General features: G+C 41.6%; 2 protein-coding genes across 3 annotated transcripts in view; one reads left to right on the forward strand and one right to left on the reverse strand.

Moving 5' to 3' along the window:
• Positions 1–6,133: 6,133 nt before the first annotated feature.
• Positions 6,134–14,819, forward strand: LOC309714082 (uncharacterized protein). The gene is made up of 7 exons (XM_082546207.1): positions 6,134–6,210; positions 6,508–6,672; positions 6,783–6,815; positions 7,147–7,355; positions 7,519–7,692; positions 13,223–14,225; positions 14,448–14,819. The coding sequence occupies exons 4-6, from the start codon at positions 7,164–7,166 to the stop codon at positions 13,253–13,255; spliced, it is 399 nt and encodes a 132-aa protein (XP_082402333.1). The 5' UTR covers positions 6,134–6,210; positions 6,508–6,672; positions 6,783–6,815; positions 7,147–7,163; the 3' UTR covers positions 13,256–14,225; positions 14,448–14,819.
• Positions 14,820–18,053: 3,234 nt separating this feature from the next.
• LOC309714053 (zinc finger MYM-type protein 1-like) overlaps positions 18,054–22,020 on the reverse strand; it is a 54,968-nt gene continuing 51,001 nt past the window's right edge. For both annotated transcript variants that reach the window (XM_082546126.1, XM_082546125.1), the window contains exon 6: positions 18,054–21,634. In XM_082546126.1, coding sequence (XP_082402252.1) covers positions 19,628–21,634 — 2,007 coding nt within the window. In that variant the 3' untranslated portion in view covers positions 18,054–19,627. The remainder of the gene's footprint in view (positions 21,635–22,020) is intronic.

Genomic DNA, 22,020 nt, shown 5'->3' on the forward strand with positions numbered 1-22,020 from the left:
GTGAAGCTCTGTTAAATATTCGATTTGCCACAGAGAATTTGGGAAGGACTAACGCTGATGGACAGGACTTTTTTCTACCTCTGCTACTATCTGGAGTACCGCATCACCTGGATTACACCCCTACCACATCTCATAAGAGGAAGCGCTTTAAACGTCGGGGAAAACGTAGCGGGCTACTCGTGAAACTGAAATCATATTTGGCTCTTTCATCTGGCAGTAACAGATTAGTTTCCGAATGCACTCTGACTGAATTCAGACCTTTGCACTGGCGTTTTGTCTCCTGTCGCTTCCTGGAACCTATTGGCACCTGGCTGGTACCTGTTGTCGGCTTGGCTGAAGAGATTCAGCATTACCGCCTTCTCTTACCTCATCTTCGCTGCGGTGGAGCGAATTCGCGGAATCTTCGGCAACTGAAACAGGTTCCCTGGATGGCTGTCACCGGTCTGACGGACCCTACCAGGTTTGCCCTTGTAATGAAGTTGATTTACCGTTGTTTTTTTGTCATTGATATTTGATCTATTTGTAGTCGACCAGGTGACAACAACAACGTCGAGAAAACATCTATTTATAGTTGACCATCATTCGGCACTGGCCACCATCAAAAAGCCATCGATCTGTAGTTGAGCGTTAAATTGCATTGCAACTGAGCGCGTATAAAGTACCGGAGAAAGTAGATTTATTGTTCTTTTGTTATCAATGACTTTTGGTCTAGTGCACCAGCTTTAAAAAATCGTGTCGACATGCAATTTATGTATAGTTGACCGGGAAATTAAAGCAGCGATCACTTGGACTATTCTGCAGCACCCCTATCACATTGGTACATCCCTCCAGGTAACCATTGTCTTGTACAGTAGAGGAGGACATTAGATTTACTCTCAGCGGAATTGACCGGAGAAGGCATCAGTTCATGCACTGCACTGGCCTGCACCACGATTAGTATAAGGTAAGAATGAATGAATTTTTTTTCTATTCGTTATTTCCACGGTTGCATTTGAATAACAGCAAAAAAAAGAAAGAAAAAAAAGGAAAAAAAAAACTCGTTAATGTACAGTTTCGGACAAAATGTGGGAGCCTGAAACTGTGTCTACTTTCATCTTACAATCTGGCAACAAATAAATTGCACTGCAAACAAAGTCTATCAACAAAGAAAACATTTTCGTTTCATACTTTGCTGTTATAATCCCTTACAAAGCTAGCTTTAACGCGTCGAGGATTCCTTTGTTCTTGCCATCGCCTCGGCGCTTGACCCAGACTTTCGCTCTGTAGTTGCTTTTTAGCATAGTACTACAAAAAAATTAAATCTGTGATATATAATTGATAAACGTAAAGGTAACTGTATAAATGTGTTCAATGACTTTGTTACTTTTAATGATTGGAGAGCACCCGCTTCAATTCGCACTCAATTCAAACTTTACGTTGCACGCTCACCTAACTTGTGTTTGCACCTTTTGTCCACACATAAACTGCGTTTTCGTTAACTGAAAACTGAGATTTTTAAAGAAGTGTTAAGGTTCAAATATTGATGAAGGAGAGTACAAACAACCATGGTCCAGAAAATCTTGGTCAAAACAATTGATTTTAATGAATACACGCGTGGGAAGACCAGTGCCTGTTCGCAGACAGGAACGGTTCTCCGACTTAATCAAAGCATACACAGATTTTTATAGCATCAGGGTTTGAATTAATGACGCCCCTTCATACGTCACAGACAGAATATATACATACGTCAAATCAAAAGCACAATGACTTTTAACACGGTTTAAAAGAACGTTGTCTTCTATCTCGTCTGGAACACGAGCCCCACATCCTGCCAGACGCTGTTCCTCTTTCTTGCAGAGACAACAAGAAACTGTTCCTCTTTCCAGAGACAAACATGACCAACTTCTCACCTATAAATGAGTCTAACTAATGTGTGTGCGTATATGTGTATGTCACCTCTTGCCTACTAACGCTCACTAACTGTATGTGTGTCTCGCCCTTAAATGCTCTCTCATCTCACCCGTTGCACTTCTGACCTTTCACCAGAACAGAGGCTCATCCTTATGTGTAACTAGACTTGTAGTCAAGACCGCCTAATCCGAGACCAAGACAAGACCAAGACCAGGGGGGTATCGAGACCAAGACAAGACCAAGACCAGAGGGTATCGAGACCAAGACAAGACCAAGAACAAGTTGAGACGAGACCAAGACCGAGACCGAGTCAAGACGAGACCAAGACCAAGACCGAGACCGAGACAAAAAAAGTCTTTAAACTGCAGCCAGATGCTATTCTATGCAGGACACCTTAAACTAGTTTTTTTTAATTAAGCAGCAAGGCAGAACAAAGTCGGGCCTGTATCAAGACACAGGGACTAAACCCCAATTCAACCAGACCCAGAACTGATCCGGAATTAAAACAGGACTACAACAGTTCAAAATCAGGGCCCTATTTCAGGAAGCCGGTTTAGAAAACTCAGAGTGAAAAACGATACTCAGGGTTGAGTAACCCCGAACTGTCCAACTCGGAATATTCGGTTTCAGAAAGGCTGATAACAATTAGTTCAATCAACGCGGAGTTGCTTTAACCTCGAGTTAAGCGCGCGCACGAGGATACATAAAGCCCTGATTAGTGGAGCACAGATTAAGCGAGTCACCATGGAGACGGAGGGAAAGAAGGCGCGGTCAACGTACCTTACAGCGCTTGAGGCCGAAATTCTGATGGCAGCATATGCCGATAACATGCAAATTTTGCAGGAAAAAAGTAACACAGCCTCAGCTGCAAAACAAAGGGAGCATGCATGGCAAAACATAGCCGACAGAGTCAATGCGTGAGTGTTAATTTAAACATTGATCTAGGGATTTCCACCCATTTAACACGTTATTTTATTATATTTTATTTTTTATCTCATACATTTTATTTTGTGATGTGATGTGAGCGCAGGTGCAACCCAACAGGCCCCAAACGTGCCTGGCAGCAAGTAAAAATGAAATATAAAAATATAGTCCAAACAGGTAAGGTGTAATTGTATTATGAGCCATAGTGCTTGGTCCGTTTGTCCGATGTAAATCAATTGCAGTTAGAGGCTACATTAATTTTCTTTCTGTAAGCACTTATTGAAATTATCTGAGCACATTACAAGTACATATTTGATTACTCTGTATGCTCAAATGTGACCCGTTATAGCCAACAGAAAAAAAGCGGAGGCCCGAAAAACAGGTGGGGGTCCTCCACCACCACCACTCACAGAGGCTGAGCAGTTGGCTTCCACATTTGTGATAATGGGAACACCACAAACAAGTACAGGAGACGTTTCAGTGCAACTGTAACATTCCTGACTGCCCGACAGACGGTAGCCTTGGAAACGTGCTCAGCGTCACCAATATTATACAGAAAGCTCCCGTTTGCAAAAAACCGAAGTGCAATACAAATAATATGTACAGAACTGAGAGAATGTCCGCGATGTGTCACATGAGCAATATTAGGCCTGAGGATGTTATTCAAATGAATTATAGATTGTGCTGACAAACGGTGACGTTCACACAGAAAATCATCAGGAAATGATAAAATGTCCAAACGCGCTCTAATCACTCTCTCCCAGCGGAGAGCTCTGCGGAGAATTTGGGCTTCAACATCTACTGGCTCTTCAAGGAAGGAGCACGCCATGTCTGACACTTCCTACAGTCAGGTTTCCGACACAGAGGCGGAGAACGTCAGGGTTAGTTGAAGTAAACCTGCTAGGGGGCAGGTTAGCTTCACGGAGTGTGTCGTCATAGTAACTCACTCAGGATTAATCTAAACTCGCTTTGTGAAACCGATAACCCAGAGTTTTCGTTAACTCAGGGTATACTTACTCAGAGTTTGCACTAAACCGGCTTCCTGAAATAGGGCCCAGGACTACTGAGGACTTAACCAAGACAGAACCAGAATCAGAACTAGATGATAGTAGCACTAAAAATCATCATAGACCTGCACTACACTTATTTTTTAATTCTACCAAAGTACAATATTTAGATTGAGAAAAGTTTATATAATTATTTAGCCTTGTTGTGCAAACAAGCCTGCATAACTTAATAAATATAGAATTTGAAAAGTAACAAATGGTATCTAAAAAGAAACACTAGGTACTAGATACATGTTCTGATGAGTTTTGGCAAACAACCATTTGACTAACATGTGTGTCTCACCTGCTCTTGTTCCATCTCTGTTCTGTCGTCATTCTCTCTCTCCCTCTCTGCTCCTCTCTCTCCCTCTCTGTTCCTCTCTCTCCCTCTCTGCTCCTCTCTCTCCCTCTCTGCTCCTCTCTCTCCCTCTCTGCTCCTCTCTCTCCCTCTCTGCTCCTCTCTCTCCCTCTTTGTGCTGACAAGCCAAACACCAACATCATCAAATATACAGTTGAAACCACATATTTATGTACTCTTCAGATAAAAACACAAACACTTTTTTAATTGTAACATCAAATCAGACTAAATGTTTACTTTTTTAGATTGATAAATATAAAAAACATATTTGTTAACTTTAAGAGTAAAGAGAGAAACTATCTGTATTTCTTAATTGCAAATGGCACCAAATTGTATTCAAAATTGAGCCACACTTATGGAGCTCCACGATTCTTTTCCTGGTGTTTTGGTTGACATCTCTTGATTTTCCCATGTCACAGAAACAGGCTCTGTGTTTTGCCTTATATGCATCCACAGCTGTGCCACCAATTTACTCACATGGACTCTACTAACCTATCAGAAGCTTCTTCAGCTCAGAATCGAATCGTCTGGAGTTTTCTTATTAATTAACAATAAACTTAGTGTATATGTACTCCTAAATTTCATGAAAGTGATTAAAATAGACAGCTCCCTCTTTTTATTCTGACATTTAACTAATTCAAAAGATATTTCAACATTTATTTATCTAAAACAAAAGTTTACTCTAAATTGATGTTTAACAGTAAAAAAAGTTTTTATGTTTTCTCCATAAAGTGTATGTAAATATCTGGTTTCAACTGTGAATATACTGCTGTGTATTGAAATTCCTCTTGTTTTGCATAGATATACTGAACAACATCCAAAGCACAATATATAAAATAACATCTACCTGAGTTTTTTCTTTGAAAGAAGCTCCTTATGTCCATTGTTGTGTTCATCAGTACACAATTGAAACCGATTTAGAGAGTTTGTTTAGCCGTGGAGGGAAACAACTGAAAATATGAAATGTAAGCTAAGACTCTCTAAAAAATCAGCATTGCTGTTCGGCTTTTTATTTATCCATTTGTTGATTCACTCGAAGAGCAAGTAACGCAACCAAGTGATCAGTTTGATATCAATCTTTTGTGATACACCGTCATATTTACATTATTAGTTCAGTACGAATGATTTGCTTTGGTACCTGGTCAAACTTAAGCTCTCCTCTGTCTGCAGCAAACTCGCAGGCAGCAGCTTCTCCCCCCTCGCTCACATGGGTGCTGTGCTCAGTCGCCTAGTGCCTGAGCTCGGATCATACCAAAATTAGGGGGAATTTACGACGGTGCGCTCTGTGCTTCGTGTGTTGTTTTTGTTTTATACAGTTGTCAGTCAGGCATCTAACTAAAAAATTACACTCCAAAAGACCCCATGCTTCTGAAAAAATGACACGGGCTTAAGCCCAGTAAGCCACCCCCCCCCCACTCCGCTGATGGTTGACTCCAAATCTTCCGAACACTATGTCGATTTGAGAACGCAAGACCGAAACAGCGAGACCAAGACCAAGACAAAAGTCCGCCGAGACCAAGACGAGACCAAGACCACGTAAAAGTGGTCTCGAGACATCCAACTCTATGTGTAACAACCTAACTGAAACTATATGTACTATATTGAATAAATGTTCTAATCAAGAACCTCTACTAAAAGCTTAATAAAAGAATATAAAAGTATACCAGACAATTTGAATAACCTAGTAATTCAAATAGCCTCGTCTAACCAGCTCCTCAGAATAACTTGTTTCATTTCTGCAAAGCCTGCAACTTCCTGTCAGCCTGCAACTTAGTCTTTCTGAAAGACACACACACTGTTTAAACATCTGAATGCAATATCAATACTGTAAATTATATTATTAATGCAATGGTAATGATGATGATTATTTAACAATAGCAGTAAAATAATTTCCCTGATCTCCACAGAAGCCTGCTAGGGTGGATATTTTCGAAAACTCCGTTTTAGCATTTACGTGTGGACGAGGAAAACGGAGAAAACGCAGCGTCAAAGGTGTGCGCCTATTTTGACGTCACACTGTGCGCCACGTTTTTGTCTTGGTGCCATGAATTCCTACAATGGCAGACTTAGACAAAATACTGTTAATTTTACTATCTTCAGTGTTTAAATGCTTACATATGCACACGCAGTTACTGTCCCTTCACACATAGGACTCGGTTCAGCTTCTATGAGCCGTCTTTGTATCTAGTTTTCCCTCCTTATTGACATTGTGCCCTATTTTTCCTCTTTTTTTCAGATCTGATTTGGTAACTACCATCCACTTAACAAAAATTAACTTTTTCTAAACAGCCCTCACCACTCCGCAGTCTTCCCCCCAGCCCACTGACAGCGAGCATCATAATGCCCCGCCCAGCTTCCGGCACCTTTCGCCACTCTGGCAGGACACACAAAATGACACAGCTTTGCGATCTCCCCAGCATGCAGAGTCTGATGTCGAGGACTTCCCTATAGATGGTATGCTTTTCAAATTGTTTTAAAGCTGAATCACAATGTCATTGTGCTCTTATCTTCAAAGCACAAATTTATACTCCTGAATGTCATCTTGTTGTGATTTTTTTCTGTAGAGTCCAGAGACTCTGTGAGGCCACTATTACAAGGCAAGTTTGAAAATCTTGGAATTTCAGATTTTACATGGTATAAATGGTAAATGGCCTGTATTTGTACAGCGCTTTAACTAGTCCCTAAGGACCCCAAAGCGCTTTACACATTCAGTCATCCACCCATTCACACACAATTCACACACTGGTGATGGCAGCTACATATACAAATATCAAATATATGTGACAGGCAAAAACTAGCAAACACTTTTAGCAGTTAGAACAACTTATACTTGAATGCAGAATGTTACACCATCATTTATGGATATATTAGTTTTTCGCCTCTCACTGCTTAAGCCATTAATCTTTCTAGAATTGTTCTTTGAAACAGATGCGACCTCACAAAAGATGTTAACTATGCTGTCAGACCGGACCAGAGCAGTTAATGAACTCCGTGAGGAGGTCAGAGCCATCCGCCATCCCTGCTGCAATGAATCGGTAGATGCTGGGGTACTGCCTCTGGATTTGCCCTTGCACAACATTGAGGAGCTAAACAATGCAGAGGCAGCTCTTAGATCACAAGAGGCAAATAAGGCAATGGTAAGTATATAAAGGTTATGTACACTTTGTAACTATAAAGTGTAATAGCTGTCAGATGTGATTTAAATACATAACGACGGCATGTTGATTATACACACAAGCACTTGCATACACATTTAAGACACGAGACACGCTAATTACATCTCTTAAAATGTGTCTATAGGTGAGACGCTTTGCCTTGATTGGAGGGACCACACTGGAGGTGCGAGTCCGCTGTGTAATGGCTTATGCCATTACAAACGAGCCTCGGTACTCAACTGGGCAGGGAAAAAAACCAAGGACCAGACAAAGCAAAAAAGGGCATTTAAAGATACCAAACATGCATCTGCACAGCGCTGTAAGTTTTACCGTTTATTGTAGTTTTATGAGCCTAAAGTGAACAATAAAGGGATCAATTGATCTGCTGGGTGTGTTTCACATTTCCTGTCCAGTTTTTGTTATATTACTTTGTCTTTCTTAATAACAAGACTTTCATGTCCGGTTAATCTGGAGATGGAGTCTTTGGTCTTCAGCTTGTTTAGTCCTCAGGTTGTAGTTTGTACAGCCCGAGGACCCCCATGTTTATTTTGTTTTAAAGGATACACGACACACCATGCTAAGACTTATCACTTTTTCCGCTCATAGCTCTTTGGGAATCAAATGCGGCAGTTTGCAGATTTACGCCTGGTAACTTTCATGTTTATCAGCCTAGGAGTTTACATACTTTCTCCCCGCTGAAGACAGTTAACAAGAGCTTATTCATGTGCTCTAATTCACTTTTTTTGTTTGTGTGTGTATTTTTGTCCTAGATGGCCTGACGCAGCAGTTAGGGGCAAACTCTATGTCCGAGTTTGTCTTTGCACAAGCAGTCCAAAAATGGCTCCGATACGCCCCAGATCGTATGGGTGGCGCAGGACGCACATCATCCATCCGCATCCTGGAGTAAAAATTACAAACTTATGTGAAACTACTGAAAAAAAGAAAAAAGCCGGTCCTGCTATGGGCTGAACCATTTGTTACTGATGGAGGGGGGGGGGGGGGGGACGCTATGCAATATATTCAGTTTTAACATTTATATTCACAGCTGACTGTAACTACGCTCAAACTGTTAATGCTATCTTATTTTAATAAACAACACTTTCATATGCAAAACTGGGGTGGCAAGGGATCATTTTAGGGTGGCACTTGCCACCCTTCTAGATCCGCTCCCACAATGCATTGCGGCGTGACGTCAGCTTCAAAGCCCTATACCGATGCTTGAGAGCGCGCGTGTGATGCAAGTATGTGTAGAGTGTTGAGCGCGTGATCAGTGGTGAGAAAAACAAATCACGAAACGTGACCTTTCTTTACTCGTGGCTCACTTGCACTTCTAATATATTCGTTTGCACACTTACACACACACACAGCTGTGGTCTCCTGTTTTGCTACACTCTGGAGAGCCTCGCCTTTAACGGTCTCCTCTCACAGAGAGCAACAGAAAACTTCATTCAGAAAACTTCGAAAAACTCGAGATTGACTGAACTCAGTTCAAAGTTACCTTGACACTTACCTTTAGATGTGAGAGGTAGCAATGGTCCGCTTGAAGCTGACGCTCCGGTGCGTGTGTGAAAAAGATCAACACGCTGCTTCAGAAGCACCGTGTCGAGGCTTGATTCGTTTGGCCAGAGTCACGTGATTAGTGACGTCTGAAGCTTCATTTAGAACGTACTTTTTTACTGAACTTTATTGAACACACAATAAGTATACAACATACAAACACATGAAGTTTAAGAAAGAACAGAACATGAACATACAAAACCGGGGGTAAAAAAAATAATTATATGAGTACGTGAGTCTCTTTTAAATGTTACCATATAGTGACTGGCTGGGTAACATTTATGAAGAATTTTATATGAGATTTCCTTCACCTTGTTTACAATTAGATATTTATGGGATCATCCAGACGGTCTTCCAGGTGATATCTGGAACATGTTGGTTCCAGTAAGATATTATATATATGGGAGAGACACGATATCTTCTTGGAATAAACTACGTATTCTCTTATTGCTGTTACCAAGTTCCTGTGAAAAGCAGATTTTTCCCACTGCTGACTCAGCTGGATCAGGGAGAGTGACAGAGGTAGATATTGAACTGTCAGTGTTTTTATATAACATTAAAGTACCTGAGGGTATGGCACCAAGCACCATTGAGAATTCCCAAACACTGATGGGAAAATTATATAGTGTAAGGGATTCATTGTAAGTAAGTCGTACTCCCTCTTTATTAACCAGCTGAGCCACCAATAGGATCCCATTTTGGACCCAAGTTTCCAGGAAAAGTGATTTGTTTTGAAATAAAATATCTCTGTTGTTCCAGATGAGTTATATGTGTGGTGAGAAGTTGTGTTTATAAATGAGGGTCCACGCTAAGAGGACCTGCTTATGGTTTTTCCATATAAAATTAAAGAGCATGCGGTCGATGTCTTTACTAATTTTCACGACAGCGTGTACCAGTTCCCACGAATATCCAACAACCTCGCACAGCCATTGAAGTGGAGTGGACCAACATTCCACAGGCCACAATTGACAATCTGATAGACTCCATGCGACGATGTGTTGCACTGCATGAGGCAAATGGTGGTCACACCAGATACTGACCGGTTCTGGGTCCCCAGACCCCCAATAGCGCAAAAAACTGCACATTCCAGGGTGGCCTTTTGTTGTGGGCAGTCTGAGGTACACCTGTGCACTACTCATGATGTCAGATCAGCATCCTGATGTGGCACACCTGTGAGGTGGGATGGATTATCTCAATATGGCAGATGTGCCCACTACCACACATTTGGACTGATTTGTGACCACTGTTTGGGAGGGATGGTTATATTGTGTATCTGGAATGAATTTTAGGTCTCTACGTCCATCCCATGGGGAATGGGAGCAGTAACAAAGGTGTTGCGTTTATATTTTTGTTGAGTGTAGATCTAAAACCAGTCTAATGTTATTAGAAATGTGTCTGTTTCTCATAAAGCCTGATTGTGTCTCATCGATAATTGTATCCAAGACCTCTTTAATTCTGTTAGTAAGTACTAAAACCATAATCTCATAGTCATTATTGAGCAGACAGATGGGTCTCCAATTATCAATAAGAAGTAAGTCTTTGTTTGGCTTTGGAATAAGTGTTATGAGACCCTGAGTAAGAGTAGGAGGGAGGGTGTTATTCTCTATACTTTCTATGAAAACCTGCAGTAAGAACGGAGCCAGGAGATTAGAAAATGATGTATAAAACTCTGCAGTTAAACCATCTGTGCCAGGAGATTTGTTGGCCTTAAGTGCAGAAATAGAATTACAAACTTCCTCCACAGTCAGAGGGCTGTCACAGAGACTTCTATCTTCCACAACAATAGTTTTTAGGTTTATAATATTATTGAGAAACAGTGTTGAGACATCCTCATTATAGTTTGAGTTGTACAGTTTAGTATAGAATTTGGCACAGAAATGTGAAATTTCTCTAGGATTGTCAGAGACAGTGCCATTAATATTTAGTTGGTTTTGGATCTGTATTTTTCAAGCCTGAAAAAGCAGAATTTTGTTCTCCCTCCTCCAGCCACCTCTTCCTGGATCTTACAAAAGCACCCTCAGCCTTGCATCGATATATATTAGCGTATTGTCTGTCTTGTTTTAATATTGGTTTAAAATGGAGCACTGTAACAAAAAATAATTTCCCCCAGGGATCAATAAAGTATTCTGATTCTGATTCTGATTCTGATATAAACCGTCCAATTTATTTTGAAGGTCTAGTAAAGTTAATTTATCTTCCTCTGAGATTTCTTCTGGGGATTTCTGGTAATAAGAGGCAATTTTGCTGATCACTTCTTCCTCTTCAGCTTTCCTTGATTTAATAATTTGACTCCCATATCTTCTCAAGAATTTGCATGCTTCAAATTTAAAAAGTTCCCAATTGGTACAAAAGGACTTCTCTCTGTTAGCTTTATTCCATAATGAGCCATTAATTTATTAATCTGCATTCTAACCATTTTATCTTTTAGTAAGGAGTTATTCATTATTTCTTCTAAGGAGTCAAGTAATTTATCATTTTCAGATTTATTATTGTAACCATATATATTTGCTGTAATGAAAGTACTGTTATTGTGTCTAATTATTGAACAAAGGTAGTGTCTAGTAGTAGCGACTGCTGTCTCCAGGTAGAAACAGCAGTGATACACCTGCTGCTGTCAGACCTGCAGGTATCAGGCTGTGATGTTTTCCTTTATAGTGGACAGAAATATTTGGAGTGGCACAAATAATTTGTGTGGCATCTTATTGAATGCAGAACAGCTGATTGTTCTGTAAATTGTTTGAAATGGTTATAAAAAAGGGGTAAAAGGTAAATGGCTGCAAAAACTTTGTTGTTTGCAAAACTTTTGCATATGATTTTAAAATTGTCAATTAATATTTGCATGTAAAATTATGAAATGTGATTCATTAAACATGTTTGTGGTTGTTACAGTAAAATATATAACTTTTTCTACTCAGATTTTATGTTTTTGTCTGATTTTAGATCAATTGTGTCAGTACAGTATGTCAAAATGAGAACATGACTGTAAATTCAGACATGTGAGGTTGTGCTGAAAAGAATGATGCCAAACAAGGCAAAGTAAATCGTTTGTAAAGGTGAAATATGGAGGTAAAATCAAAAGTAGTTAAAATTGGCCAATTATCCCCTGGAGCCCAGAGGGTTAAACGTATTTTAAAGTAACGCTATAGTTACTTTTCAAGTAATTCATTACTTTCAGAATCTTGTAACTCAGTTACTAACTAAGTGACTTATTTGAAGAAGTATCTAGTAACTATAATTAATTACTTTTTCAAAATAACTTGCCAACACTGTTTATAAGGAAGTGAGTCATTCGCAGGATTTGTGGAGCGTTCTGATGGTGAGAGATAGCAAACCACAGATCGTTCTATTGAGAGATATGGAGCCAGAGAGGCAGAGGAGAGGTTCTGTCATGTGGGAGTATTTTCGGTAGATTTTGGTCAGTTTTGGTTGGGTTTGCCAGTTTTGTGTTCTTGTTATTTGTTTTTTTGTGTTTATTTTATCTAAAAATGTAAAAACCTTAAATTGTCAAAAATCTGCTTTTCATAATATAAATATCATGAAATAACTTTAGAAAGACTTCCATTTGACTGTTTACATTTAATGTAATAAAAAAATATTTTTAAAGTAATCTTAAATGTTATTCTACAAATGTGCAGCAATTTAATGTGTTTATTCTTTTTAGCTTATAGTCTGTGGAACCCAGGACGACCAGATACCTGCATCTCTACCAGTTTCTGTGCACTCCAGCCTTCTTTTTACAGCACAGTGTTAACTTTATGACCTTTCACAGCACCTCTGGAATCTGGATGGCCGACACCTGACAATCAGGATGAACCGTGTGTTTGGCTGATGTTTGTTTTTCTTTAAGAGTGTTTGTAAAGCACAGCACAGACAGACATGCGAATCGATCAAACTTTTCTACAAAACGTTATACCAGTCCGGGTCAGGAAGGGCGATATAGCACGGACCCGTCAGATGACTACGCCGGATGGAAACATAACCGGAAGCGTCCCAGGGACTTTCCCTTTGACCTTCATCCTGGAACCGACCTTTGACACTTGGATGTTGGCTTAATTTTTACCCAAAGAGAAGTTTGACCCTAACAAAAAAACACGATACTGTGATACTTTGATGTTTTTTTCAAATAATTTGGAGCGAGATTTATGTGACTGTTCATCTAAAATCCAGCAGAGAGTGAAAATACAAGAGCTGCTGCAATCCTCTGCATTAATGATCTCTGTTTCTCTCTTTCTGTGTGTGCATGTGTGTGTGTGCGTGCGTGCATGTGTGTGTGTGTGCGTGTGTGCTCACAGAGGGGAGGTCACAACAGGAGTTCCCTGAGTTGACACGTATGAAGCATAAAGTCAGTTTGGAGCAGTTGGTAAACACAGAAGTACATCCAATCTTGACTAAATTTCTTGTTTATCTACTTCATGCACATTGCACGCACAAGAATCCAAATCTCTGTATCACAATGATTTCATTAAAGCCTTATTATTTTATGGGGGCAATATCACATATTACCGTAGATCATTAATAGGGAACAAAAAAGAAGGATCACATCGGCAATGTTGCTGCGAGACAGAAGTCTTGACACGTACTTATAACTTAAACCACAAAAAACTCAGTTACAGCTGGTAAGATTTGTGGTATAAACCAGACTATCACAGTCTGCATCTTTACAGGGTTGTTTTCTGCTTTTGTTCACTCCTAGTGTGATTAAAAAACAACAAACACAGAGCCCACTAACTATTAGCCGCTTTCCCCCCTAAACAGTCAGTTGACTGAGAGAAATGCAATCCATTATTGTGAACGCTGAAGGAGATGTGCTCCAAGGTCAAACTTATATTTCCTTAACTTACATCCTATGTTCTGTTTAATTCCGGCATCCCTTCATGGCTTGATGGAAAAAATTGGTTAAACCATTGCTCAACTTATGTCTGAATGATGGCAGATAATTCTGATGAAACTGACCCCGTAAGAACTTTGCAGCTGAGTCGAGGGCTCGTGGAAATAAGGTCAGGAAGTGTCCGGCGTGACTGCGCGTGCGGGCGTCTGACAGACACACTAGTGCAACTCAGAGTGTGAGCAGCAACTCCTGTATACTAAACATAAGAAAAGTAATTTGTAGTGCTTCTCTTTTTTTAAACCGAGATTCCAGGGATCATGCTTATATGGTTTTCTTTTATTCAAAAACAGGTTAGTTTAGCGATCGTGTAACTGTGTCCTTGACCTTTTTACCGGCTTGAGAAGTTGGTTCCCTGGTGCAGATATCTGGGATGGTTCAAACGCCGAGTCTCCAAATGCAAACAAAAGGTTATTTTACACGTTATTTCTTAAATGTGTATAAATGGGATGATGACGATAAAAGTAATAAACAATAAATGTAAATCTGTTTTTTTAACTTTGCAGACTCATTTACCCACTCCAGTGACAGCGATAAAAAAAAGATCATGACTTTAAAGAGATTATGAACAAAATGCATTACATTTTGTTTTTTGCTACATTAACAACTTTTCCAACTCTGATTCTCTGCAGGACCAACACGGACACCAGTTTAGACTGAAATCCAGTTCCGACGGCACACGCAACATGTTCAAGCTTGCACGGAGGCATCTTTCTTTCAGCTTAACGAGTGAACCGTCAGCTCGTTCAAACACACGTTAAAGTCCGTTTGGCTCGACACCACCGAACAGAGGCAGCAATATAACATAGCTAACATTAACAGTGCAGTGAATCCTGCTTGTGCCGTGATATTCAGGACTGCAAACCGAGCAGCATCACTGACTTTCAGCTTGTTGTGTTTGTGGATATATGACTGACTTTAATTATCCATAAAATCATCACATTCTCTGTAAGATTAAGGTCGACTATTGAACAGCGAATATTTTAAAGGCTTTAAAACCAAGTTAGTACAAACATCACTAATGTCACATAACTTTGCCGACATGTGGCCAACAGTAATGCTTTAATGTTCTTCATTATTAAACATTTGCACATAAATAAGTGACATAGTATTCAGTAAGGCGAGTTTATTTATATAGCACAATTCAACAACAAGGTCATTCAAAGTGCTTTACAGAGACATTAAAAAACAAAAATAAAAAGCATGATTTAAAATTGATTAAAAAGAATTTAAGCTTAAAAGTGTGGATTTGGTGCTTTATTCTATAAAGACACATCTCCTGGATGCACTGGTACGCATCTTCAGTGATGTATCCTAGGGTCATCAGGTGTTTCGGGTCTCACAACATCATACACCCTCGCCCAGGCGACCCAGCCGGGGGTGATCAGGCCCCGACTTGCATACCAGTAGCTACCCACGGATCAGCCCTCTTAATCCACAGCCACCTTGTGGCTTTCTCTGCCACTTCACTCACAGCCTGGATGGCCCTCTTCTTGGCTGCCCCAGCCACGCCCAGCCGGCCTAGGACTTTGCAGAGTGATCGTCCTGCAAAGCCCCTACAACCCACTTCTATGGGCTCATAGAAAGTCTTCCAGCCCCTTCCCCTGCACTCTTGCACTAGTTCCTGGTACTTTCCTCGTTTCCTTTCATTAGCCTCCTCAATCCGCTCTTCCCAGGGCACTGTGAGTTCCAGCATGATCAGCTGTTTTGAGGCCTCAGAAATAATTATCAAGTCTGGCCGGAGTGATGTTTTTGCAATGTTCTGAGGGAACTTTAGTTGTTTACCCAGGTCAGCCTGTAGCTGCCAATCAGAGGCTGTGTTGAGAAGGCCAGTTGTCAAATGTGGGCGCACCTGGGGTTTCTCTCCAGCCTTAATAAAAGAGATTGCCTTCCTCGGAGCATGATGATGCTTGCTGGTGCTGATTGCTGAGGCAATCTTTTCAGCAACTACTCTGAGCACCTGGTCGTGCCGCCAACGATACCGACCATCGGCCAGGGCCCTTGGGCAGCTGCTAAGGAGGTGTTCTAGGGTCCCTCTTCCAGAGCACAGGGGACAGGCAGGTGTCTCGCGCTTTCCCCACAGATGGAGGTTTGCTGGGCTTGGCAGAGTGTCGTATACTGCCTGCACTAGGAATCGGATCCGGTGGAAGTCTGCCTGCATGATGTTTGCCCAGGTGACCTTGCGCTGCAAGGTGCCCTCCCACCTTGTCCATGCTCCCTGCCGCTCAAGGCCTACAGCTCTGCTTACTCGCTCCTCCTCCACACCTGCTCGGACCTCTTCCTGGAGTAGCTGGTGTCTCTCCTTTCCCTGTGCCCTGCTGACCTGGGCCTTTGGGACGTACCCCAAGCCTGCTCCCCCTGTTGCTAAGACCCCCATTAGTGTTTTCTGCCTTAGGCGTGACTCCGCCACCTCAACTGCCTTCTCAGCCTTCCACTTTCTTCCTGTCCTTACCTCAATGCCTGCTGATGCCACCTTGCAGTCTTTAGAATCTCTGTACTGTAGGGCTTCTCGTGTGCGAGCCACCTTGAACTCTTCTGTGAGACCACTGAAGGGTAACTGCACGCTGTTGCTTGTCCCATACAAGGCAGCGCTGGTGAGACTGCGAGGAAGTCCCAGCCACTTACGAAGAAAGCCACTGATCTTTCTTTCAAGGGATTCCACAGTAGTTATTGGAACTGTATAGACAAGCAAGGGCCACAGGATTCGGGGCAGGATGGAATGCTGGTAGATCCAGGCTTTAAATCTTCCAGGCAAGCCGGACTTATCCACCTTAATAAGCCACGCTCCCAGCTCCTCATTTGCCTTCTGAATAGCAGTAGAGTCTTTCAGGCTGGAGTCAAAGAGTTTCCCCAAGCTCTTAACTGGTTGTTCCGTTATGGATGGAATAATGGTTCCTGAAATTGAGAACCGGAACTTGTCCGTCACCTTGCCCTTCTTCAGTACCATCGATCTTGACTTGGAAGGTTTAAAACTCATCCTTGCCCATGAGATGAGTCTCTCAAGACCTTGCAAGATCCACCTACACCCGGGAACTGATGATGTTGTAATGGTGAGGTCATCCATATAGGCTCTGATAGGGGGCTGACGAACACCTGACCTTGTTAACGGCCCTCTGCACTCCACCTCCGCAGCCTTTACCACCATGTTCATTGCCAGGGCAAAGAGCGTAACTGAGATGGTACAGCCTGTTATTATACCTTTTTGGAGTCGGTGCCAGTCTGAAGTAACTGCCCTAGAAGTGACCCTAAGCCTGAAATTGGCGTAATAGTCCAGGATTAGGTCCTTGATCTTGCTGGGGACATGGTGGAGGTGCAAAGCATGCTCAACCAGTTTGTGTGGGATCGACCCATACGCATTAGTTAGGTCCAGCCACAATACAGCTAGGTCGCCTCTCTTCTCATGTGCTTCTCTTATAAGGTGTGTAACTACACCTTATAAGAGGTGTAGTTCAAATGCAATTCAAATGCAATTCAAAATGTAATTCAAATGCAGCTGAGAACAGGTGAGTCTTCAACCTGGATTTAAATAAACTGAGTGTTTCAGCTGATCTGAGGTTTCTGGGAGTTTGTTCCAGATATATGGAGCATAAAATCTGAATGCAGCTTCTCCGTGTCTGGTTCTGACTCTGGGAACTGATAAAAAAAACGGATTCAGGTGACCTGAGGGATCTGGAAGGTTCATACTGGGTCAGGAGGTCACTGATGTATCTTGGTCCTAAACCATTCAGAGCTTTATAGACCAGCATCAGAACTTCAAAGTCTATCCTCTGACGGACAGGCAGCCAGAGTAAGGACCTCAGAGCTGGACTGGTGTGGTCCACTTGTTTGGTCTTAGTGAGGACTCGAGCAGCAGAGTTCTGAATGAGCTGCAGTTGTCTGACTGATTTTTTTAGGTAGACCTGTAAAGATGCTGTTACAATAATCAAGCCTACTAAAGATGAATGCATGGACTACTTTTTCCAGGTCCTGTTGAGACATCATAACAGTACTTACTTTTAAACGTTTACACTTTGGCCGCTCCGCTTCCACCGTTTTTTTCGGCAAAATTATCCACACCCACCGCCGCGCTATGCAATCTGGGATATGTTGGGCCACGAAGTCTACACCGACACATCTTTAAAATTCAGGGAAATGAAGGAAACATCTGAGGGCCGCATTTCGAGCAGCCTTTGGGATACAGCCCAGGAGTGACTTCGTCGCGTTGCTGTGACGTAATCGGCCTTAAAACGCGGCAGACCCTGAATTGGGATACAGCCCAGGAGTGACATGTTTAGCCACATGTTCTCCTTAAGTTGCTGGTTGTCTGAGTGGTGTCCAAGAAACGATGTGGGCTTCATAGATAATTGGCAAATCTTCTGGAGGAAACCTGGTCTTGTTAGGAGAGACGGCATCCATCCCACTTTGGATGGAGCAGCTCTCATTTCTAGAAATATGGACACATTTATTAAACCCCCTAAAATATGACTATCCAGAGCTGGGACCAGGAAGCAGAGTTGCAGTCTTACACGCCTCTCTGCAGCTTCTCTCCTCCTGAAACGACAGCTTCAACACATAATCTGTTATTAGACTATTAAATATTTCACTTTAATGTTGCAACTACGCACTCACTTCTGTCTTTAAACAAAATAATATTTTCCAGTTACAGAAATTATGAAATCCAAACTAAAGTGTTACTGTTGCTATATGCATTTACTATAAATAATCGATGATGGTGCTGACATGAAGGAAGAGAAAGTTACAGGTTGCATCCTTTGAGTTTGTCTCTGTGCCTTTGGGCGATTTTTATGACAGATGTTTCTGTTCAATTCTTAAATCAACTTTTCAAAACACAAACACTATTTTAAAGCTTTTAAAGAGTAAAATATTAATGATAATTATAATAACAGTAATAAAAACAAAAGCTCTCAGATCCATCAAACCAAGCAGCAGAGAGAACAACAAGTGAAGATAAAACTTTAACCTTGTAGACTTCATTATGTTCCAGCTGCTCTACAGACGCTGTGACCTCGAACTTAAGCAGGTCGTAAAGTATGTGCAGCTCAATAACTTCATAATTACACAGGGTGTAATTATGAAGTTATGAATTATGAAGAGCAAAGATATCCTCTAAATCAGCGTAGCACATGTGCAGCTGCTGGGATTCACTTAAGCATTCGGCTCGTCGCTGTTGCAGGTTTTTCTCTCGCTGTTCTGGCTCACAGCGCTGCAAGCACAAAAATAAATATCCCCAAAGGTGTGAAAGGGAGCTAATTAGTAAGAGTATTGTTACTCTCCCCAGGAGTAGTCCAGCAGTAGAAATCAGTCCAATAACAAGGTGTGTAACATCTAGCAGGGTGACAGAAAAACCCAGGGTAACTTCCAAGGACCTCAACGTCTCTCTCACATTGCGTTTTTTAAACATGTTTCCATTTGTCACTTCAGTCTTTACTCTGAAATACAGGAAGAGAAATCATGGCTGAAACAACTTCTCATGAAACCAGGGGTGTGGTCCAACAGTCAGTTTTGGTGAGGAACAGGGGCGTCACTAGGTTTTAAGGACAGGGGGGGCTTAACCCCCAAGAGATGTACACGACATGAACGAACGTAGTGAATGAGCACAAAATTTCACAAACAGAAAACAAAGACTGAGAAATTGTTTTCCTACTTTTTTGGACAGATTAAACATCCTAGGCCACCAATAGATCTATTGTTTTATTTCAGTCTGCTTTATAATACAGTACAACAAAAAAACAGAGGAAATGTGTTTGCCGCATCAATAACAAGAAAAAAAACTGAAAATAAAAAAGTACATTTTTCTGGCTGCAATCACCAGTTACTTGGTGGGTGGAAGCATCAAAGAATGACGTCTGTTTTTAAGAGTGGCAAATCGGTCAATCACTCTGTTGTGACTCAGATGCTGAATCGTGTCTTTTTCAATAGACATGACTGCAAGACTGTGAAGTCTTTTCTGACCCATTGTTTGACGCAGCCAGGAGTGCAGCCGACGCAGTGCACTAAAGGACCGTTCGCACGAGCAGCTGCTGACAGGCACTGTTAGGGCAACTTGGATGGTTGCCTTCAGAGAGGGAAACATGTCTGAATCAAGGAGGTTGTACACAGACAACATATTTTTGGGTGGACATCCAGCCTCTGTTTTCCGGGTAAGAAAGTTTCTGGCCACCAGAACCTCCTCTTTTTTCAGGTCAAGTCTGTAGTGCTTTGCAAGTTCATTCAAGTGTGGTTCACTCAAGAAGTTCTCAGATTCAGGACTACATGCCTGGACACCTTTTAGCAGCCCTGCATCTACACTGCAAAATCTTTGATCAAGCTCGCCAACCATCCGATCCACACAAGGGAAAAGTAACTCTCTTTTCAATGTGTCTGAGTTGTTCAATTCAGTGCGTGAACCCACAGTTGCCTCCAGGACAAAATCCTCCATTTTCCTCTGTTTGTGCCTTGTCTTGGCACCTGGTTCAGGGATACTGTGGGTGTTACACAGGGCCTTGGTTTTCTCATACAGCTCTGTAGCAAATGCATCTGAGTGTTTTCCCTTAATTGTGTCACACACAGCTTGTTTGCAGATAAACGCTTCTGCCAGGTCTAAAGTCTCTTTCTGCAGGAATTTGTGGAGTCCTTCGGTTACAGACAGAATCGACTGAAACATCAGTAGTGCATAGACTGCTGAGAACTTGTAGAGCTTTGCTCTGAGACCAACAGCTATGGGGGATCCAATTGCAGATAGGCACTCCAAAATGGCAGGCAATGTCTCAAGAACTGCACTGATTGATCGCAACTGACATGCCCAGCGAGTGTTTGAAAGTTGCACAAGCTCAGTTTTTGTCAATCCAAGCTTTGCCTGAGTCTCCATGAACTTATGATGATTGACTAGGGAGGTGCTGAAGAAAGAATACACACACTCCAACAAGCTGAAAAGCTCCACAGCCTCTGGGACAGCCTTGCAAGTATTGCACAAAACCAGGTTGAGTTGATGAGCATAACAATGCACATAGATAGCCTCAGGATGGAGCCTTCTAAAATGTGCTTGTACACCTCCAATCATGTCATTCTGGGATGTTGGTGAGATATACTGTGCATTTGATGGGGGATTATGTTTTTGAAGAAAAGCATCAAACTCCTTCAAAAGCTCCATGCATGCAAGAAAATTCCCTCTGTTTGGGCTGTCTTCACCTTCATCATGGCCACGAAAAGGGAGTCCCTGTCTCCCTAACATAGAGGTGACTGCAACAATTCGTCTGAGATACTCTCTTCTTTCGACTATCTCACTCACATTTGCAGTTGCTATCACCTGTGCAACGTTTCCCTGTTTGCTAGTTCCCTGGTAGCTTTTCCATGTAACAACACTGTCCTTATGTGTTTGTGCCATCTCATGCTTGCCAAAGATGACTAAAGCTTTCTTCCAGTTCTTGCAACCGCTACTGACCAAACTATCATGTTTGATGTTTTTGCCAAACACTCTACATGGGAAGCAGAAAGCTGCATTCTGGTTGACTGAATATTCTAACCAGTTGTGCTTTTCAAACCAGCTGTGGTTAAATGCCCGCTTCTGTGTACCAAAAGTATCAGCTGGATAGCTCTTCAGCTTCACCTGTCTGGGCCTTGTGTCTTTGTCACCTAAATCAAACCCTGTAGTAGAATGAGTTGCTGCAGCTGCTTCATCATTTTCCCTCTCTTGGCCTGTTTGCTCTCCTCTCTCTGTAATAACTTGATCTTCCTCTGCCTCTCGATCCATTTGCTGCAGCTCCTCTGTCTCTCCTTGCTCTCTCTGACTTGAACTTGCCTGTTGACCTTTTTCTCCCTCAGCCTCCCCTTCTGCCTCACCCTTCAAGATACATTAAAACATACTGAATTGTAATGTAAATTGCTAATATCATGACTTCTGCTCCCGCTCCACAGTAATTTGTTGCTCCCAAATATTTTGAAGTTACAAACATTATATTTTGAGCACGCATGTGACTAAAATGGTTGCAATTTAAAGCCCTGAAAAATATTACTAAATTACTTGAATTGAAGTAATATTAAAATAGAACCCTCAAAAATATGTGAGTCAGGCTAATTTGACTTATATATATATATCTCTCTTTGCTCTCTCCACTTTCTAACCTTGACTCTCCTAAATAAAAGCTCAAGTTAAACAGGTCTTATATGTTGTACCGTGACTGAAATGTTTCATATTTCATATCCATATTGAGTCCCATAAAATTCTAA

Source organism: Aulonocara stuartgranti (genome assembly GCF_965226115.1).
Source record: "Aulonocara stuartgranti genome assembly, chromosome: 9".
Lineage (NCBI taxonomy): Eukaryota > Metazoa > Chordata > Actinopteri > Cichliformes > Cichlidae > Aulonocara > Aulonocara stuartgranti.

What these genes read in the sequence shown, in the direction of transcription:
- LOC309714082 (XM_082546207.1), top strand. Translation starts at nt 7,164, where the DNA reads ATGTTAACTATGCTGTCAGACCGGACCAGAGCAGTTAATGAACTCCGT. An exon ending in AAGAGGCAAATAAGGCAATG is followed by an intron (nt 7,356 to 7,518) that starts GTAAGTATATAA and finishes ATGTGTCTATAG; the next exon opens with GTGAGACGCTTTGCCTTGAT. An exon ending in ACATGCATCTGCACAGCGCT is followed by an intron (nt 7,693 to 13,222) that starts GTAAGTTTTACC and finishes GTGTGCTCACAG; the next exon opens with AGGGGAGGTCACAACAGGAG.